The following is a 14767-nucleotide window of genomic DNA, read 5'->3' on the forward strand; positions in this document are numbered from 1 at the left end:
AATGTGGGAAGAGAAAATGTCTTCCAGAATTAACTCTTACCATACCCCCTCCATCTAATAGATGCTGCTCATGCATGGTTGTCTCCATTTTTGGTCGGTTTTAGTGACATCTCTGAATAGTGTAAGGAACTGTGTCTGTGACACAATATCCACAGTCAATGTCTGTCTTCAGGAGTTCTGGGAACCGGGGTGATGCAAAACTTTTTTTGATGTTTATATTTTTCCGATGGGATGAAAGCTGGATGATCGCTGGACAAATGTATAGCTCTCAAAGAATCTATGACGATAAGTAAGTTGATTTGTTTTTACCAGAATCATCAAACCACTCTTCTACTTACTAATAAGCTAAAAAATGAGAACGCACATCTAACCACCTGCGTTATAAACAGAAGCACACATGCAAGACTGCTTGGCTCTTGGTTAAGACTGGTGTAGTGAGTAGTAACACTGCAAGTAACCTTGAGTAATGGCATATTTTATCTTGTTGTTGATCTACAGCGTGCATTCTTACGAGTAACTAGCATGAGCAATGGAAATCATCAGGAAGATAGTTAATTTGTTTCTATATCTGTGCGGAATACTAATTAAGAGTTACTGGCTGAGCTTACAAAATCCTCATGTGTAACTGTACGCATTCTATTCACATAAAAGTAGAAGTGATACGTACTGCCAGGCGAGGGTACGCAAGGTGCGAATCATCTTTGATGTGCTGCGTGTCACGGAAGACAACAGCCCGTATGACGCCATGAATGTGTTCCTCTGGCCAGGATCCAAGCAGTATGCGCTGCGGGCGGCCCCTTCCTTTAGGGCGCAAATCTGCAGCAAGGAGTAAAATTACACAATTACAAGACAGCAACGTGTGCAGCACTAAATGGAAAGTATTGCTTTACAACTTTAGTAGAACTCATCTGTCAAGAACAATAACTGAAACATTATTAGAAACGTCTCATTACAAATATTACACTACAGTATTCGATAACAATAAAAGGCATATTTCTTTCTTAGAGTTGTTTCTCGCTTTAAGCCAGTGCACGTAGCTTCCCACACAATAATTAATTTTAACGTAAGAAAAGCAATCATCAAACCTTAAGGCGGCCACACACGTAACTGTATGCGTGTCAAGCACATTTGCGCAAGTGTGCTTGAGCAAGCATACACAAATTCCGGACCTATCCACACGGTTCAGGCATGCTTCTACAGGCATTAGTTTCTTTACCAAAAAATGACGAGTTCAGACGATGACACGCTGGTTTTGGCAGCCTTTTTGCTTGTGTTACGATAACCGTGGCACCTCTTGGGTGTTGTGGTTACGACTTTTTAGTCGTTTGGCAGACGGAGAACTGCCGCCACCATAGGCTAGCTTGCAATTTTCTTCTCTCTTTCTCCATATAATACTGTGTTCTTTGAACTGACGTATATTGTAGTACAATCTCTGTACAGAACGTAATTTAACAGGACTAAATAAGAAATAAATCAAATCAGATTGCTGACAAATGCTTGTACAAGCATCCCTATTCATGGTACACAGGCTGAAGCGTACACACGCTTGAACGCTTGCACATGCATGCAAACTCGAAGATCGATCAAGCATCAAGCTGCTTGTACAGTTCTGAAGCTCACACAAATATATTCTACACACACCCAAGCACGTTTGGGCAAGCACACGTGCACAAGCGTGCTTGTCAAGCATGCAGTTACGTGTGTGGCCGTCTTTAGAGACTCTCATAATCATTGCTATTTACTTATAGGTCAGTGTGCAACAGGTGTGTTATCAGAAAAATGATCATTTTTTCCTGGATTGTTCACAATTTAGGAAAAATTTGGATCAAAATCGAACAACATGCGCCGCCAAAATTTAATTTAATCGGACTAAAACTAGCATATGAAAATTTGGTCATATTACAACTGATCACAAATTACAGGAATTTCTGTTGATAACAGATCAATTCGACCTCATATAAGGAATTTGCTGTAGTATAGCGTAATCGTTCTGATCAATCTATGAGGAACTTAATGATGTAAGAAGCCTAACAGCAATGTTAAATTTTAAAGTAAGCCAAAAACGTTGTTTGCAGGAAGCTGCTTCTACTTCATAGAAGAATTTTTGATTGGATCTTTATAGTTCGTACGGTAAAAAATATTACATATTTGTATTGTTATTATACCGTTCTATTGTGTTATGTGAACCTGTATGAAAATGATCAAAATGCAGATACATTTAAATATAAATTAATTAAAGAATCTGTAAACTGACTCTGATCATTTACTGGACAGTTCTACGCTGGACTGAGTAAAGAAAATGTTCAGTTCTGTAATGCAAACTTTAAGCCATTTGAACCCTTAACTATAGTGAAAAGCAGTGGCGCTTCATAGTCATGCGTCCGCTGGACCCAGTTGTTTTGAAATGATAATAAAAATGTATGTTTTATTTTCAAACAATTTTACTAGACTTTTAATATAAAGAAAAAGAATTGTAGTATTTAGCAAAATCAACGACAAGAACTTTCATTTCTTACTCTGATATTTGTTAACACAAATCATCATGCCATCGGAAAAAATACGTAGAAAGGCTAAAAAACTATTTTTTTCTTGAACTTTAAAATGTGCTTCTTCAAACATCAAAATAAAAACTTAATATCTCTTTCTATAATAAGTTTGACAGTGATCAAAGTGAGTCAAGTTACATGCACGAATTGCACAGCGGTTTAGAACCACCGCCTATTTTCATTGGCAGCTTGTGCTTATTGCACAGGTGTATGGTCTCTGGTCTTCTGTTAGACGGATAAAATGAGCATCTCTTTGTTTTATTTCTCTCTCATTTAAGGGCGCTTAGATCAGTTTGTGGTGATGCTAGTTAAAGTGACAAGCTCGTCCTGAATTGTGTGAGGAATCTTTGGTTGTATCATCTCGCATTCATGCACGGTTCAGACAAAACCTTTGCAAACACTCTCAAAAACATCATCCTCGTCAGTTCACTTGTCCTTTCACGACTCTGCTGGATGATATACGCATTCGGTGCACTCGTATGCAGTAACAGTCGTCACCAACTACGCGTTTTATGACTGCTTGAATATAATGAACACATTTGGTCGACAGAATCGACACAGCCTTTTGTGCTGTTATAATGAAGAATCATTACAGGTTCGTTAGTCGAGACAACTACAGCCTAGTCGCGATGCATGTAAGGCACAACAATGACAGATCTGTTCTTCTTTGGTACATAACTCAATAATTGTCGTATCTTCTGTAAACCCGACTGTTCTATTCTTCTGCGGCAAGAATTCTTTCAAGATATCAGTATTTTTTTTTTCCTTCCCGGTCCTGACAAAGACTTGGATATTTAGATCATAATAATGACTAGTTTCATCGATGTGTACCAGTTACCTGTAGTGATGTTACGACTTATGCTGAAAATTGGCTGTCATAATAATAGCCAAGCTTCCACTGGTGCTGGATATTTTCTTTCTTCTTCGGTAATTTTCCAGTGAACATATACATATTGAGTACATAGTGCCTTTCTGAATCTACAAGACACTACGTTTTCAAAACGTAATTGTTGCGTGTACTCAGAACGTACATTTTGAAGGCATAGTACCCTCTAAAAGCAAGTAAGATCTTATCAGTAGCTACGTTAGCATGGGCTGCGTAATTTTCTTCGAAATTCTTTCTGAAGATACAATAACTTTTGTCGTTATCCAACTTGGATCATTTTTTTTTTTTTTCGTTTTCCTCTATACACTGGATTATCGAAGCGAAGGCATATAGGATAATAGAAGTGTACAAAATCGCGATGAAGCCATACACAGTCGGAAAATTTCTCGCCAGCTTCCATCTCTTGCAAATAGCGATATTACGGCTTCATGATTCCACTTGATTACAGCAGAGTACAGGAAGAGACCTAGAAAGGCGCCCAGCTCCTGTTGATTGCGTTTCCGCAGTTGCCCGCGATCCGTGGATTTGTACCTCAATCTGAACTCTGTTAGCTTTTTTGTTTGTCCAAAGTAGTATTTTATTCTTCATAACCGCACTGTGGAAATGGAAATGAGCGTATGGTATCGTTGGCCGGGAGGCCCCAACCTGGGAAGTTCGGCCGCCAAGTGTAATTCTTAATACCTCCAACTCGGCCGGGAATCGAACCCGGGACCGCTTGCATGGGAGACGAGCACGTTCCCACTCAGCTAAGCTGGCAGACGTAATCGCATTATATTATCTCGAAGGCTTTATCTCGACCGAGAAGCGGTTCAAGGTGATCTGATAATATTATGGCCCCAGGCAGGTTGTGTTTTAGCCCTTGCGAACCTATTCCTCCATAAGAAAAATCTCCTGGAATTAGTATCATCATTCACTACAGCTTCACCTCGATGAATCTCTTAGGTGTCAGACAATATTTTGAGTCACGATCAGTCGTTATCGCAAACTCTTAGTCATTTTCTGAAAACTCATTTTCTGAATTTGCGGTCGGCTGATGATTACGAGCAGGCGTTAAATTTTCAGCAGTTTCGTCTTCATAGCTGCATAATTCATCGTTCAACCGTTGCCTTAATAAGTCATGTCGATTTCCAGGAACACTATTTAGGTTTGTAATTACAAATACCTGAAATTCAACTGTGGACCCGCGCGTCACACAGGGAGGTCTTGGGTTGCTGCCGGAAAAAGGGGCCGGCCAGAGTGGCCGTGCTGTTCTGGGCGCTACAGTCTGGAACCGAGCGACCGCTACGATCGCAGGTTCGAATCCTGCCTCGGGCATGGATGTGTGTGATGTCCTTAGGTTAGTGAGGTTTAATTAGTTCTAAGTTCTAGGCGACTGATGACCTCAGAAGTTAAGTCGCATAGTGCTCAGAGCCATTTGAACCGGAAAAAGGGGATGGGGGGGGAGGGGGCGGCGGTTCGCTCCCGCTTTTGTTTTTATCCACGTGTTGACAGACTGAAAATGGTTTTGAATGTAGAGAAAGCTTCATTGTAAAAACTGTATATTGCGTATAACAGCTCAGGACATACAGATTTGAATAATTTGTAGGAGTAGTAGTAATGAGATATACTTTCTCAGTACCCTAACAGTGACTCCTAGTTTGGTACATGTTTTACGTATGACGGAGCACATGCGATCATTTCATTCCATATCCATACAAACCGTCACACCCAGATATGCGTAAGAGTTGACGCCGTCCAACTGTGACTCGTTAATGTTTAATTATAGGGTAGTATTAGCAGCGTTTTGTGAAGTACACAATTTAAAGTTTCTCTACATGTAAAGCAAGTTACCAATCTTTGCACCACTTTGAAACCATATTGAGATCTGACTGGATGTCTCTCCAACTTTTTTGAGATAGTGAGCAGACCTACTACCGGGAGGGGGTTCGAGATCACTTTTGCACACAAACGACTTACCACTTCGCCCCCCCCCCACTTCCCCCCTTTTTCCTGGTAATCTTTCATCCGTGTCAGTTTTCGCTGCTAATTGTCATACGCGCTGCTAATTGTCATACGCAGTGTAGGAAAATTTTGCACTTGGGCGCCCCTCTCACCTTGGCGCCATAAGTTCAAATGGTTCAAATGGCTCTGAGCACTATGGGACTTAACTTGTCAGGTCATCAGTCCCCTAGAACTTAGAACTAGTTAAACCTAACTAACCTAAGGACATCACACACATCCATGCCCGAGGCAGGATTCGAACTCCGACCGGCTGCGCCATAAGTGGTTGCTACTAATCGTGATACGTCCTGTATAAAAAATCACACTGTGTTGCCTCTGGCGACGCCCCCGCCCCCGCCCCCCTCCACTATGAAGCTTGGCGCTCCAAGCCGTGGCTTGTGTCGCTTGAGCCTTAAACCGGTCGTGAGTATAACTGCACCATCTGCAACTACGCTCACGTTCAGGAAGAAATGAACACCTTGAACGACTAGAGATAGGAATTTCATATTCACAGGACATGTACATTAGTACGTTCTACAGAAATAATTAGTGTCTGAACTATGTCGGCCCGCGAGTTCAAGGTCAATATCGATATCGCGGCGCAACGCCACCTACCGGTAAAATGTACCTGCACTCTGGTTGTCTCTGTAAACCGAAGATAACGGATCAGTGTGGTTTGAGCAGCCGTATGCGCGAACCGTATCCTCAAATCAGTGAGTTTCAAACAGAGTGCATTATTGGCATGAGAGAATGTGATGCACCCATCTGGGAAATTGCTGCCCGTTTGGGACGATGTGCCTCGGCAGTGCGACGAGTGTGTGTAGAATGGTACGGAAGGCCGTAGAACGCAACGAGATGGGTCAGGTAGCACCAGGCAGACCCCCCCCCCCCCCCTCCCCGAAAAGATCGACACCTCATCCGAATCGCATTGCAGGACAGTCTGTGTCCTCCACGGTTCTGACGCAACAGTGGAACAGTGAAACAGCACACTATTAGGGGTGACAGTGTGTCGCCGTTTATTACATCACGGGTTACGTGCGTGTCGTCAACTTTTCCACCTACCTTTGACGAATGTGCAGAAGCATGCTAGACGACAATGGTGTATGGAACGACATACTTGGGACAGGGGTGGCGTCAGGTAGTGTTTTCGGAAGAAACCAGGTTCTCTTTGTTTGAAACTGATGGCCGCATTTTGGTTAGCCGCAGACGGGCGCATCACAGCGATTCCATTCGCACAAACAAACAGCGCCAACCCAAGGCCTTGTAATATAGGGTGCTACTGGGTACAACCACAAACCACAGTTGGTGTGTGTCCGGGCACTGTGACCAGTGTGACCCACGTGATTGACATCCTAAGACCGTAGCCATACCTTTTGTGAACAACACTCCAGACGCCATTTTTTTGGCAAGACAATACACGACCACATGTTGCTGCACGAACACGTGCCTTCTTGGTGTCACAGGGCGTCAGCCTTTTGCCCTGACTCGCCAGATCACCAGACTTTCGCCAGTCGAAAAGTGTGGTATGTGGTGAAACGACGGGTGCATCGCTGTGACCCAATGCCAACCATCAGAGGTGAACTTTGAAACCAGCTGAATGCAGCACGGAAGACCATAAGGTGTTCTGCTTTTTTCTGAACATGAGTGCATTAAAATTGTCGGCCAGGTCATAATACACGAGGTGCGTTCAATAAGTAATGTAACACATTTTTTCTCAGCCAGTTTGAAAAAAAAAAAAAAGCGGAATGTATTGTGGCACATCGTGGAACTATCCCGTTTCAGCCGATATAATTTCATGAAGTTCCGATAGGTGGAGCAGGTATACGTAGCCTTCAAAATAGTGTCCGTAACGAAAGTGCATTCTAAAAAGAGAGCTGTCATTGAGCTTCTTTGGGTGGAAAACCAGAGCATCGAAGATATTTATAGGCGCTTGCACATTGTCTACGGAGACTTGCCAGTGAACAAAAGCACGGTGAGTCGTTGAGCAAGACATCTGTCATCATCACAACAAGGCCGCGCAAACCTGTCCGATCTCTCGCGTACCGGCTGGCCGCACACAGTTGTGGGTCCTGCAATGTTGAAACGTGCGGACATTCTCATTCGAGGTGATCCACGGATGACAATCATCATGTCGCTGCACAACTGGACGTCTTTGGGGGTGGTGCTGACACACTTGTCTACCATTTGGGGCCGCTGGGTTCGTCGCCGTCTAACAGAAGACCATAAAGAGCAATAAAGGACCATCTCTCCGAAATTGCTTACGCGTTAGGAGGCCAATCGTGAGAATTTTTTGTCGAACATCGTCACAGACGATAAAACATGGTTCATCACTGCGAGCTACAGACAAATGGCAATCCATGGAATGGTGCCACACCATCTCTCTTTCCGAGAAGAAGATCAAAGCCACACCCTCCGCCGGTTATTTTGTTTGAAGTGCTCCCTCGTGGTGGAACGATAAACTCTGAAGTGTTACTGTGCTACTCTGAGGAAATTGAAGAAACGACTTCCACGTGTTCGTCGCCATGCAAATGCAAACGAACTTCTCCTCCACGACAACGTAGGGCCCACACAAATCTGCCCACCCGAGTGGAGCTCACAAAACTTCTTTGGACTGTTCTTCCTCATCCACCCTACAGCCTGGATCTCACACCTTCCGACTTCCATCTGTTTGGCCCAACGATGGATGCACAGAGCGGGAAGCAGTATGTGGATGACGGAGAAGTTACTGATGCAGCAGGACATCGGCTGCGACGTTGACCAGTGGAGTGGTATCATGCGAGCACACAGGTCTTCCCAGTAAGGAGGCGTAACACCGTCGCATTAAATGGAAATTATATTGAAAAATAGGGTTTTATAGCCAAAAGAGTGGGGAATAATATGGTGTATTGGAGTTCTGAATAAAACCAACCTTCTTTCAGAAAAAAATATGTTGCACCAATTATGACAAATTTTACATCGGTCAAACTAGCCGTTCTTTTAAAATTAGATTCAGACAACATTTGCAGGTACATAACAAAACTGCATTAGGAATGCATTTGGCAGAAACCGGCCACACCCTAGGCAACATCGAGAGTTGTATGCGTATTCTACACAGGGCAGAGAAGGTTCGCGCTCTTGACTTGTTGGAGGAGTTAGAGATTTACAAAGCGAAAAATCATGAACCCACTAGGAAGCTCAATGGACAAAGCGATTTTGTACCCAACGCCTACTTTGCTTTGTTTGATAACCAAATAATGCCTCGCGTATTTATACCTAGCCTTACTTGATGATTTATGTCGAGAACAGTAGGCATTTGCCTTACTTCCATATATTAATCGCACTAATCCTGTAACGGATTATGTCCTACCTATTCATTGAATGTATAACCAGACTATATAATTTTATTTATTGACTGTTAATAGTTGTTTAAAAGTTTCCTGTGGGAGATATATCACGTTGTACGTAAAGCCCTCTAGTGATTAAGTTCTTAAGATCGGTGCAAGCCTAAATAACATTCTGGCGGCCGACCCAACAGAGGGCGCTGATCATTGGCCTGTCCTTTTTCGGCTGTCATATAGACATTTTATCTTTCATAGGCAATTTATAGGTTGCTACAGGCAAGGTAATACGTATATTAGTTGTTGACCGTAAATTCACCATAAAAAGGATCGGTCCTATTCTATTCATACATTTCCTTTTAATAATTTCATATGGGTAACTGTATTCGTCTTTTAATGTATCACAATTTAGTTTCTATGATAGTTATCAATTTTAAAAGTTTGCTACGTGTATTTTACATAATGTGTTTTTTTCAGATTATGTTTTTTGCGTAAATGATGACTACATCTAAGGCGACAGTAGCGACATCTAGGGATGATGTAAGCAAACAGATTTCTGGTAGCTATTGTACTTCAGTAGCCAGTTGCAATAATGACTGTGTGGACGATGCGGCCTATTCTACACCTTACTTTAGATCTATATGACGATGCTATGCTGATTTTATTTATACGTTCTGACGATGCCATTATGACCTTATCGCTTTAGGACATGGTGTAAAAAAAGGTACGTTTTACCGTATTTTCTGTACATCTCCCTGGCTGTATGATAGTGTATTGTGATACGTATTGCTGTATTATGTTGAAAGACACGCTGCTCACTAGGAGTATATATTTGTACATTATAGATCTGAGGATGGTCATTACAGACTGAAACCGGTCATCGTCTAAAGAATTCGTATTGTGATCAAAGACTGGAATAAGAAACATTTAAAAATATGTTGCATCACATATTGAATGCCACTCGTACAACTTGAACAGCAAGGGTTCCAACCTAATTCCCTCGGTGTTACTTCCAAAACGTATTGATGACTCTCCGTCCAAGATAACATGCTATGCCTCCCCTAGCAAGAAAGGCTCAACTCAGTCACAAAGTTTGCTTGCTACCTCAACAATAGTACTTTTGCTACCAAAATTTATGTGAAAGCGAGTCAGACGCCTTTCGGAAGGCACAAGACGAGTAAAGAAAATGGATATTCACCTGCTCCGCCATCGGTGGAAGGTCCGAGCATGTTGTGCACGCGGTTGGCGTAGAGCACGAACGTCGGGTAGGGGATGTCGTACTTGCGCGCCGCCTGCGACAGCGACAGCCCCTCGCGCAGCACGGAGAAGATGGCCTCGGCCATGGTCTCGGGTCGCCACGACTTGAGCGGCCCGCGCTCGCGGAAGCGCAGGTTGTGCACCAGGCTCTGGTTCGTATTCCAGCACTTCTGCCACATCGACTGCAGCTGGTACTGGTAGCTGTCTGCTGGAAAACACACACACGCCGCAGCCGTTAGTGCCTGCAATACCAGCTTTGTTCCTAGCTATAACGCTCTCACAAAAAAAAAAAAAAAAAAAAAAAAAACATTATGTCGCACTACAACAAAGAAGTGAAACAAATTACGGTAAAATGCATTATGGACTATATGAGGTACACATTAGCTAACACTAGGTGGCAAGACGTGGAAGGATACAAAAATAAAATTTTCCAGGAAATGTCTACCCTTGTAATAACACTTTAAGTTAATCCTGGACATTGACTAAAGATGACAAAAAATACGGGCAGCTGAAATGCAATTTCCAGGCGAAGGAAAAGGACCTGGCCGGCCGGAGTGGCCGAGCGGTTCTAGGCGCTACAGTCTGGAACCGCGCGACCGCTACGGTCGCAGGTTCGAATCCTGCCTCGGGCATAGATGTGTGTGATGTCCTTAGGTTAGTTAGGTTTAAGTAGTTCTAAGTTCTAGGGGACTGATGACCTCAGAAGTTAAGTTAAAAAAAAAATGGTTCAAATGGCTCTGAGCACTATGGGACTCAACTGCTGAGGTCATTAGTCCCCTAGAACTTAGAACTAGTTAAACCTAACTAACCTAAGGACATCACAAACATCCATGCCCGAGGCAGGATTCGAACCTGCGACCGTAGCGGTCTTGCGGTTCCAGACTGCAGCGCCTTTAACCGCACGGCCACTTCGGCCGGCCAGAAGTTAAGTCCCATAGTGCTCAGAGCCATTTGAACCATTTGAAAAGGACCTGACAAAAACAGTATTACAAGAGAAAAACTTAGTGTGTACTGAATGAAAGAAAAATAGTGCAAAAATGTAAAAAATAGAAATAACATATCAGCAGGATGGGGAAAACAGAATGGTTGAAGAAGTAATCTATTATGAATCAACACAAAGTTTTCAAGAATATGTGTAATGTGCTTGTGTTTTCAGCGATGTCAGTGTTGTGTGTGCGTGCGTGTGTGTGTGTGTGTGTGTGTGTGTGTGTGTGTGTGTGTGTGTGTGTGTGTGTGTGTGGCTGATAACAGTATCATTCTCCACTACGTGGATTACGCATCGTTGCCTGTTCCAGCTTCATAGTTGTCTGCAGCGTGTTCTGGATTGTCATCGGTCTCTTCTTTCCCTCGGCTTGTAATCCGACGCTGCCTTGCGAATTCTGGTATTTTCTAATCTTTATAAGCGACCGGTCTATTCAAATGGCTCTGAGCGCAATAGGACTCAACTTCTGAAGTCATTAGTCCCCTAAAACTTAGAACTAGTTAAACCTAACTAACCTAAGGACATCACACATATCCATGCCCGAGGCAGGATTCGAACCTGCGACCGTAGCGGTCTTGCGGTTCCAGACTGCAGCGCCTAGAACCGCACGGCCACTTCGGCCGGCTGACCGGTCTATTGTTTCATGTTTTATTGTCTAATGATTCTACATTTAATTCCATCCTAACATCTTTATTTCGTATCCTATGAATCTTCGTACATCCTTTACCACTCCTCGGAAATCTCGCGTACGCCGATTGATTTTTACTCAGCTGCTTTTTAGTCGGCACCGCGGCTTCGCTGCCATCAAGCAATACTGGTAAAGCCATTACTTCATAGAATTTCATTTTCATTTCTTTCCTAACTTTTTTTTACAGTTCTTTGGATGGCCTCACATACAACTTGACATTTGAATAAATCGTTCTCAGTTTTCAAGCCGCGTCAATTCGAATAAAATCCTCGAGCTTTAGATGACCATCTCCGCCATCGTCGTCCGATTTTATTGGAATTGACGCGGCTTGAAAGCCGAGAACGTTTTATTCATGTATGCCGTCGCGGAAGACTCCGAGGACCCATAACTTGATATTTGCTGTCTTTTTGCTCAACTCCTTCCTTTTATAAAAACATGTCTTAGCCAAGATATTTAAAATTCGTACTTCTTCTAACATGTCGTTTGTATCAAAAACTTTGATCTGACTGGGTCCTTTCCTCTAAAAGCCGCAATTTTTATTTTATTAACTGAGATTTTAAGGTTTTAAGATTTATGTACAATGTGTATAACTTTGCTTCCGCCGTTTTTTCCCCAACATTTGAGGCTTTAATTAAACAAACTGGTTACACATGTATCATTCAAAGTATTTTCCATCGCTGGCCACTACTTTCTCCCATCTTTCGGGCAGTAATAAATCACAGCTGCAAAATACTAACGCGAATTCTTTACAGACGAATGGAAAAACTGGTAGAAGCGGACCTCGGGGAAGATCAGTTTGGATTCCGTAGAAATGTTGGAACACGTGAGGCAATACTAACCTTACGACTTATCTTAGAAGAAAGATTAAGAAAAGGCAAACCTACGTTTCTAGCATTTGTAGACTTAGAGAAAGCTTTTTACAACGTTAACCGGAATACTCTCTTTCAAATTCTGAAGGTGGCAGGGGTAAAATACAGGGAGCGAAAGGCTATTTACAATTTGTACAGAAACCAGATGGCAGTTACAAGAGTCGAGGGGCATGAAAGGGAAGCAGTGGTTGGGAAAGGAGTGAGACAGGGTTGTAGCCTCTCCCCGACGTTATTCAATCTGTATATTGAGCAAGCAATAAAGGAAACAAAAGAAAAATTTGGAGTAGGTATTAAAATTCATGGAGAAGAAGTAAAAACTTTGAGGTTCGCCGATGACATTGTAATTGTGTCAGAGACAGCAAAGGACTTGGAAGAGCAGTTGAACGGAATGGGCAGTGTCTTGAAAGGAGGATATAAGATGAACATTAACAAAAGCAAAACGAGGATAATGGAATGCAGTGAAATTAAATCGGGTGATGCTGAGGGGATTAGATTAGGAAATGAAACACTTAAAGTAGTAAAGGAGTTTTGCTATTTAGGGAGCAAAATAACTGATGATGGTAGAAGTAGAGAGGATATAAAATGTAGACTGGCAATGGCAAGGAAATCGTTTCTGAAGAAGAGAAATTTGTTAACATCGAGTATAAATTTAAGTGTCAGGAAGTCGTTTCTGAAAGTATTTGTATGGAGTGTAGCCATGTATGGAAGTGAAACATGGACGATAACCAGTTTGGACAAGAAGAGAATAGAAGCTTTCGAAATGTGGTGCTACAGAAGAATGCTGAAGATAAGGTGGGTAGATCACGTAACTAATGAGGAGGTACTGAATAGGGTTGGGGAGAAGAGAAGTTTGTGGCACAACTTGACTAGAAGAAGGGATCGGTTGGTAGGACATGTTTTGAGGCATCAAGGGATTACAAATTTAGCATTGGAGGGCAGCGTGGAGGGTAAAAATCGTAGAGGGAGACCAAGAGATCAATACACTAAGCAGGTTCAGAAGGATGTAGGTTGCAGTAGGTACTGGGAGATGAAGAAGCTTGCACAGGATACAGTAGCATGGAGAGCTGCATCAAACCAGTCTCAGGACTGAAGACCACAACAACAACAACAACACGAATCCCGCGTCGAAAATATTGTTCATCTTTTGAAGCGATCTACAAATCGATCCAATTTGTGACTTCTTCATGAGATCGGAAGTGTTGGTCAATCAGGCCATGCGCCTTTGATCTAAAAAGGTGATAGAGTGAGCAATGTCTGGAGAATACGGCGGGTGGAGTAGGACTTCCCATTTTAACGTTTCCAAGTACGTTTTGACCTCTTTTGCAACGTGGGGTCGAGCATTGTCGTGCTACAAAATCACTTTATCATGCCTCTCGCTGTATTGCGGCTGTTTGTCTTTTAATGTTCTGCTCAAACGCATTAATTGCGTTCGATAACGATTACCTGTGATTGTTTCACTTGGTTTTAACACCTCATAGTACACGCCGCCGAGCTGGTCCCACCAAACGCAGAGCATGATCTTAGAGCCGTGAATATTCGGTTTGCAAGTCGACATGGAAGCATTGCCGGGATATCCCCATGATTTTTTGCGTTTAGTGTTATCGTAATGAACCCATTTTTCATCCCCGATCACAATGCGATGCAGAAATCCCTTCCGTTTTTGCCTTAGAAGCAACTGTTCACAAACACACAAACGCTGTTCAACGTCTGTTGGTTTCAGCTCACACGGGACCCAAGTTCCTTCTTTCTGAATCATGCCCATAGCCTTGAGACGTTTTGAAATGGCTGCCAATTCTTCTTGAGTTTGACGCGAGTCTTCACTCAGCAATGTCTCCAATTCTGCATCTTCGAAAACATTCTCTCTTCCACCACTATGCCGGTCTACGACGTCAAAATCACCGTTCTTGAAACGTTGAAACCACTCACGACACGTTCTTTCACTAATAGCGTCCTTACCATACGCACTTCAGAGCATTCGATGAGACTCAGCCGCTGTTTTCTCATATTGAAACAAAACAGTAACACCTCCCGCAAATGACGAGAATTATGCTCGTAAATCAATCAAGAACAACTTTATGATGCAGACACAAATCTACTAATGTTTGAATGAGGTTATGTTGACCGAGGTCCAAGCCAACTGCCTGACGTCTGCGATAAGTTTCTTTCGACCGCTACTTACCGTTGTCGCCACATACCGGCAAACGGCGGAAGCAAAGTTGTACATCTTTTACATTATTTGAAA

General features: G+C 42.8%; 1 protein-coding gene across 1 annotated transcript in view; it reads right to left on the minus strand.

Moving 5' to 3' along the window:
• Positions 1 to 14767, minus strand: part of LOC126259243 (protein bric-a-brac 1-like) — an 885843-nt gene that overhangs the window by 8535 nt on the left and 862541 nt on the right. The window contains exons 5-6 of the mRNA XM_049955867.1: positions 9928 to 10194; positions 668 to 816 (exon numbers count right to left, since the gene is read on the minus strand). Coding sequence (XP_049811824.1) covers positions 668 to 816; positions 9928 to 10194 — 416 coding nt within the window. The remainder of the gene's footprint in view (positions 1 to 667; positions 817 to 9927; positions 10195 to 14767) is intronic.

The sequence above is a fragment of the Schistocerca nitens genome, chromosome 5 (genome assembly GCF_023898315.1).
Source record: "Schistocerca nitens isolate TAMUIC-IGC-003100 chromosome 5, iqSchNite1.1, whole genome shotgun sequence".
In the NCBI taxonomy this organism is placed as follows: Eukaryota; Metazoa; Arthropoda; class Insecta; order Orthoptera; family Acrididae; genus Schistocerca; species Schistocerca nitens.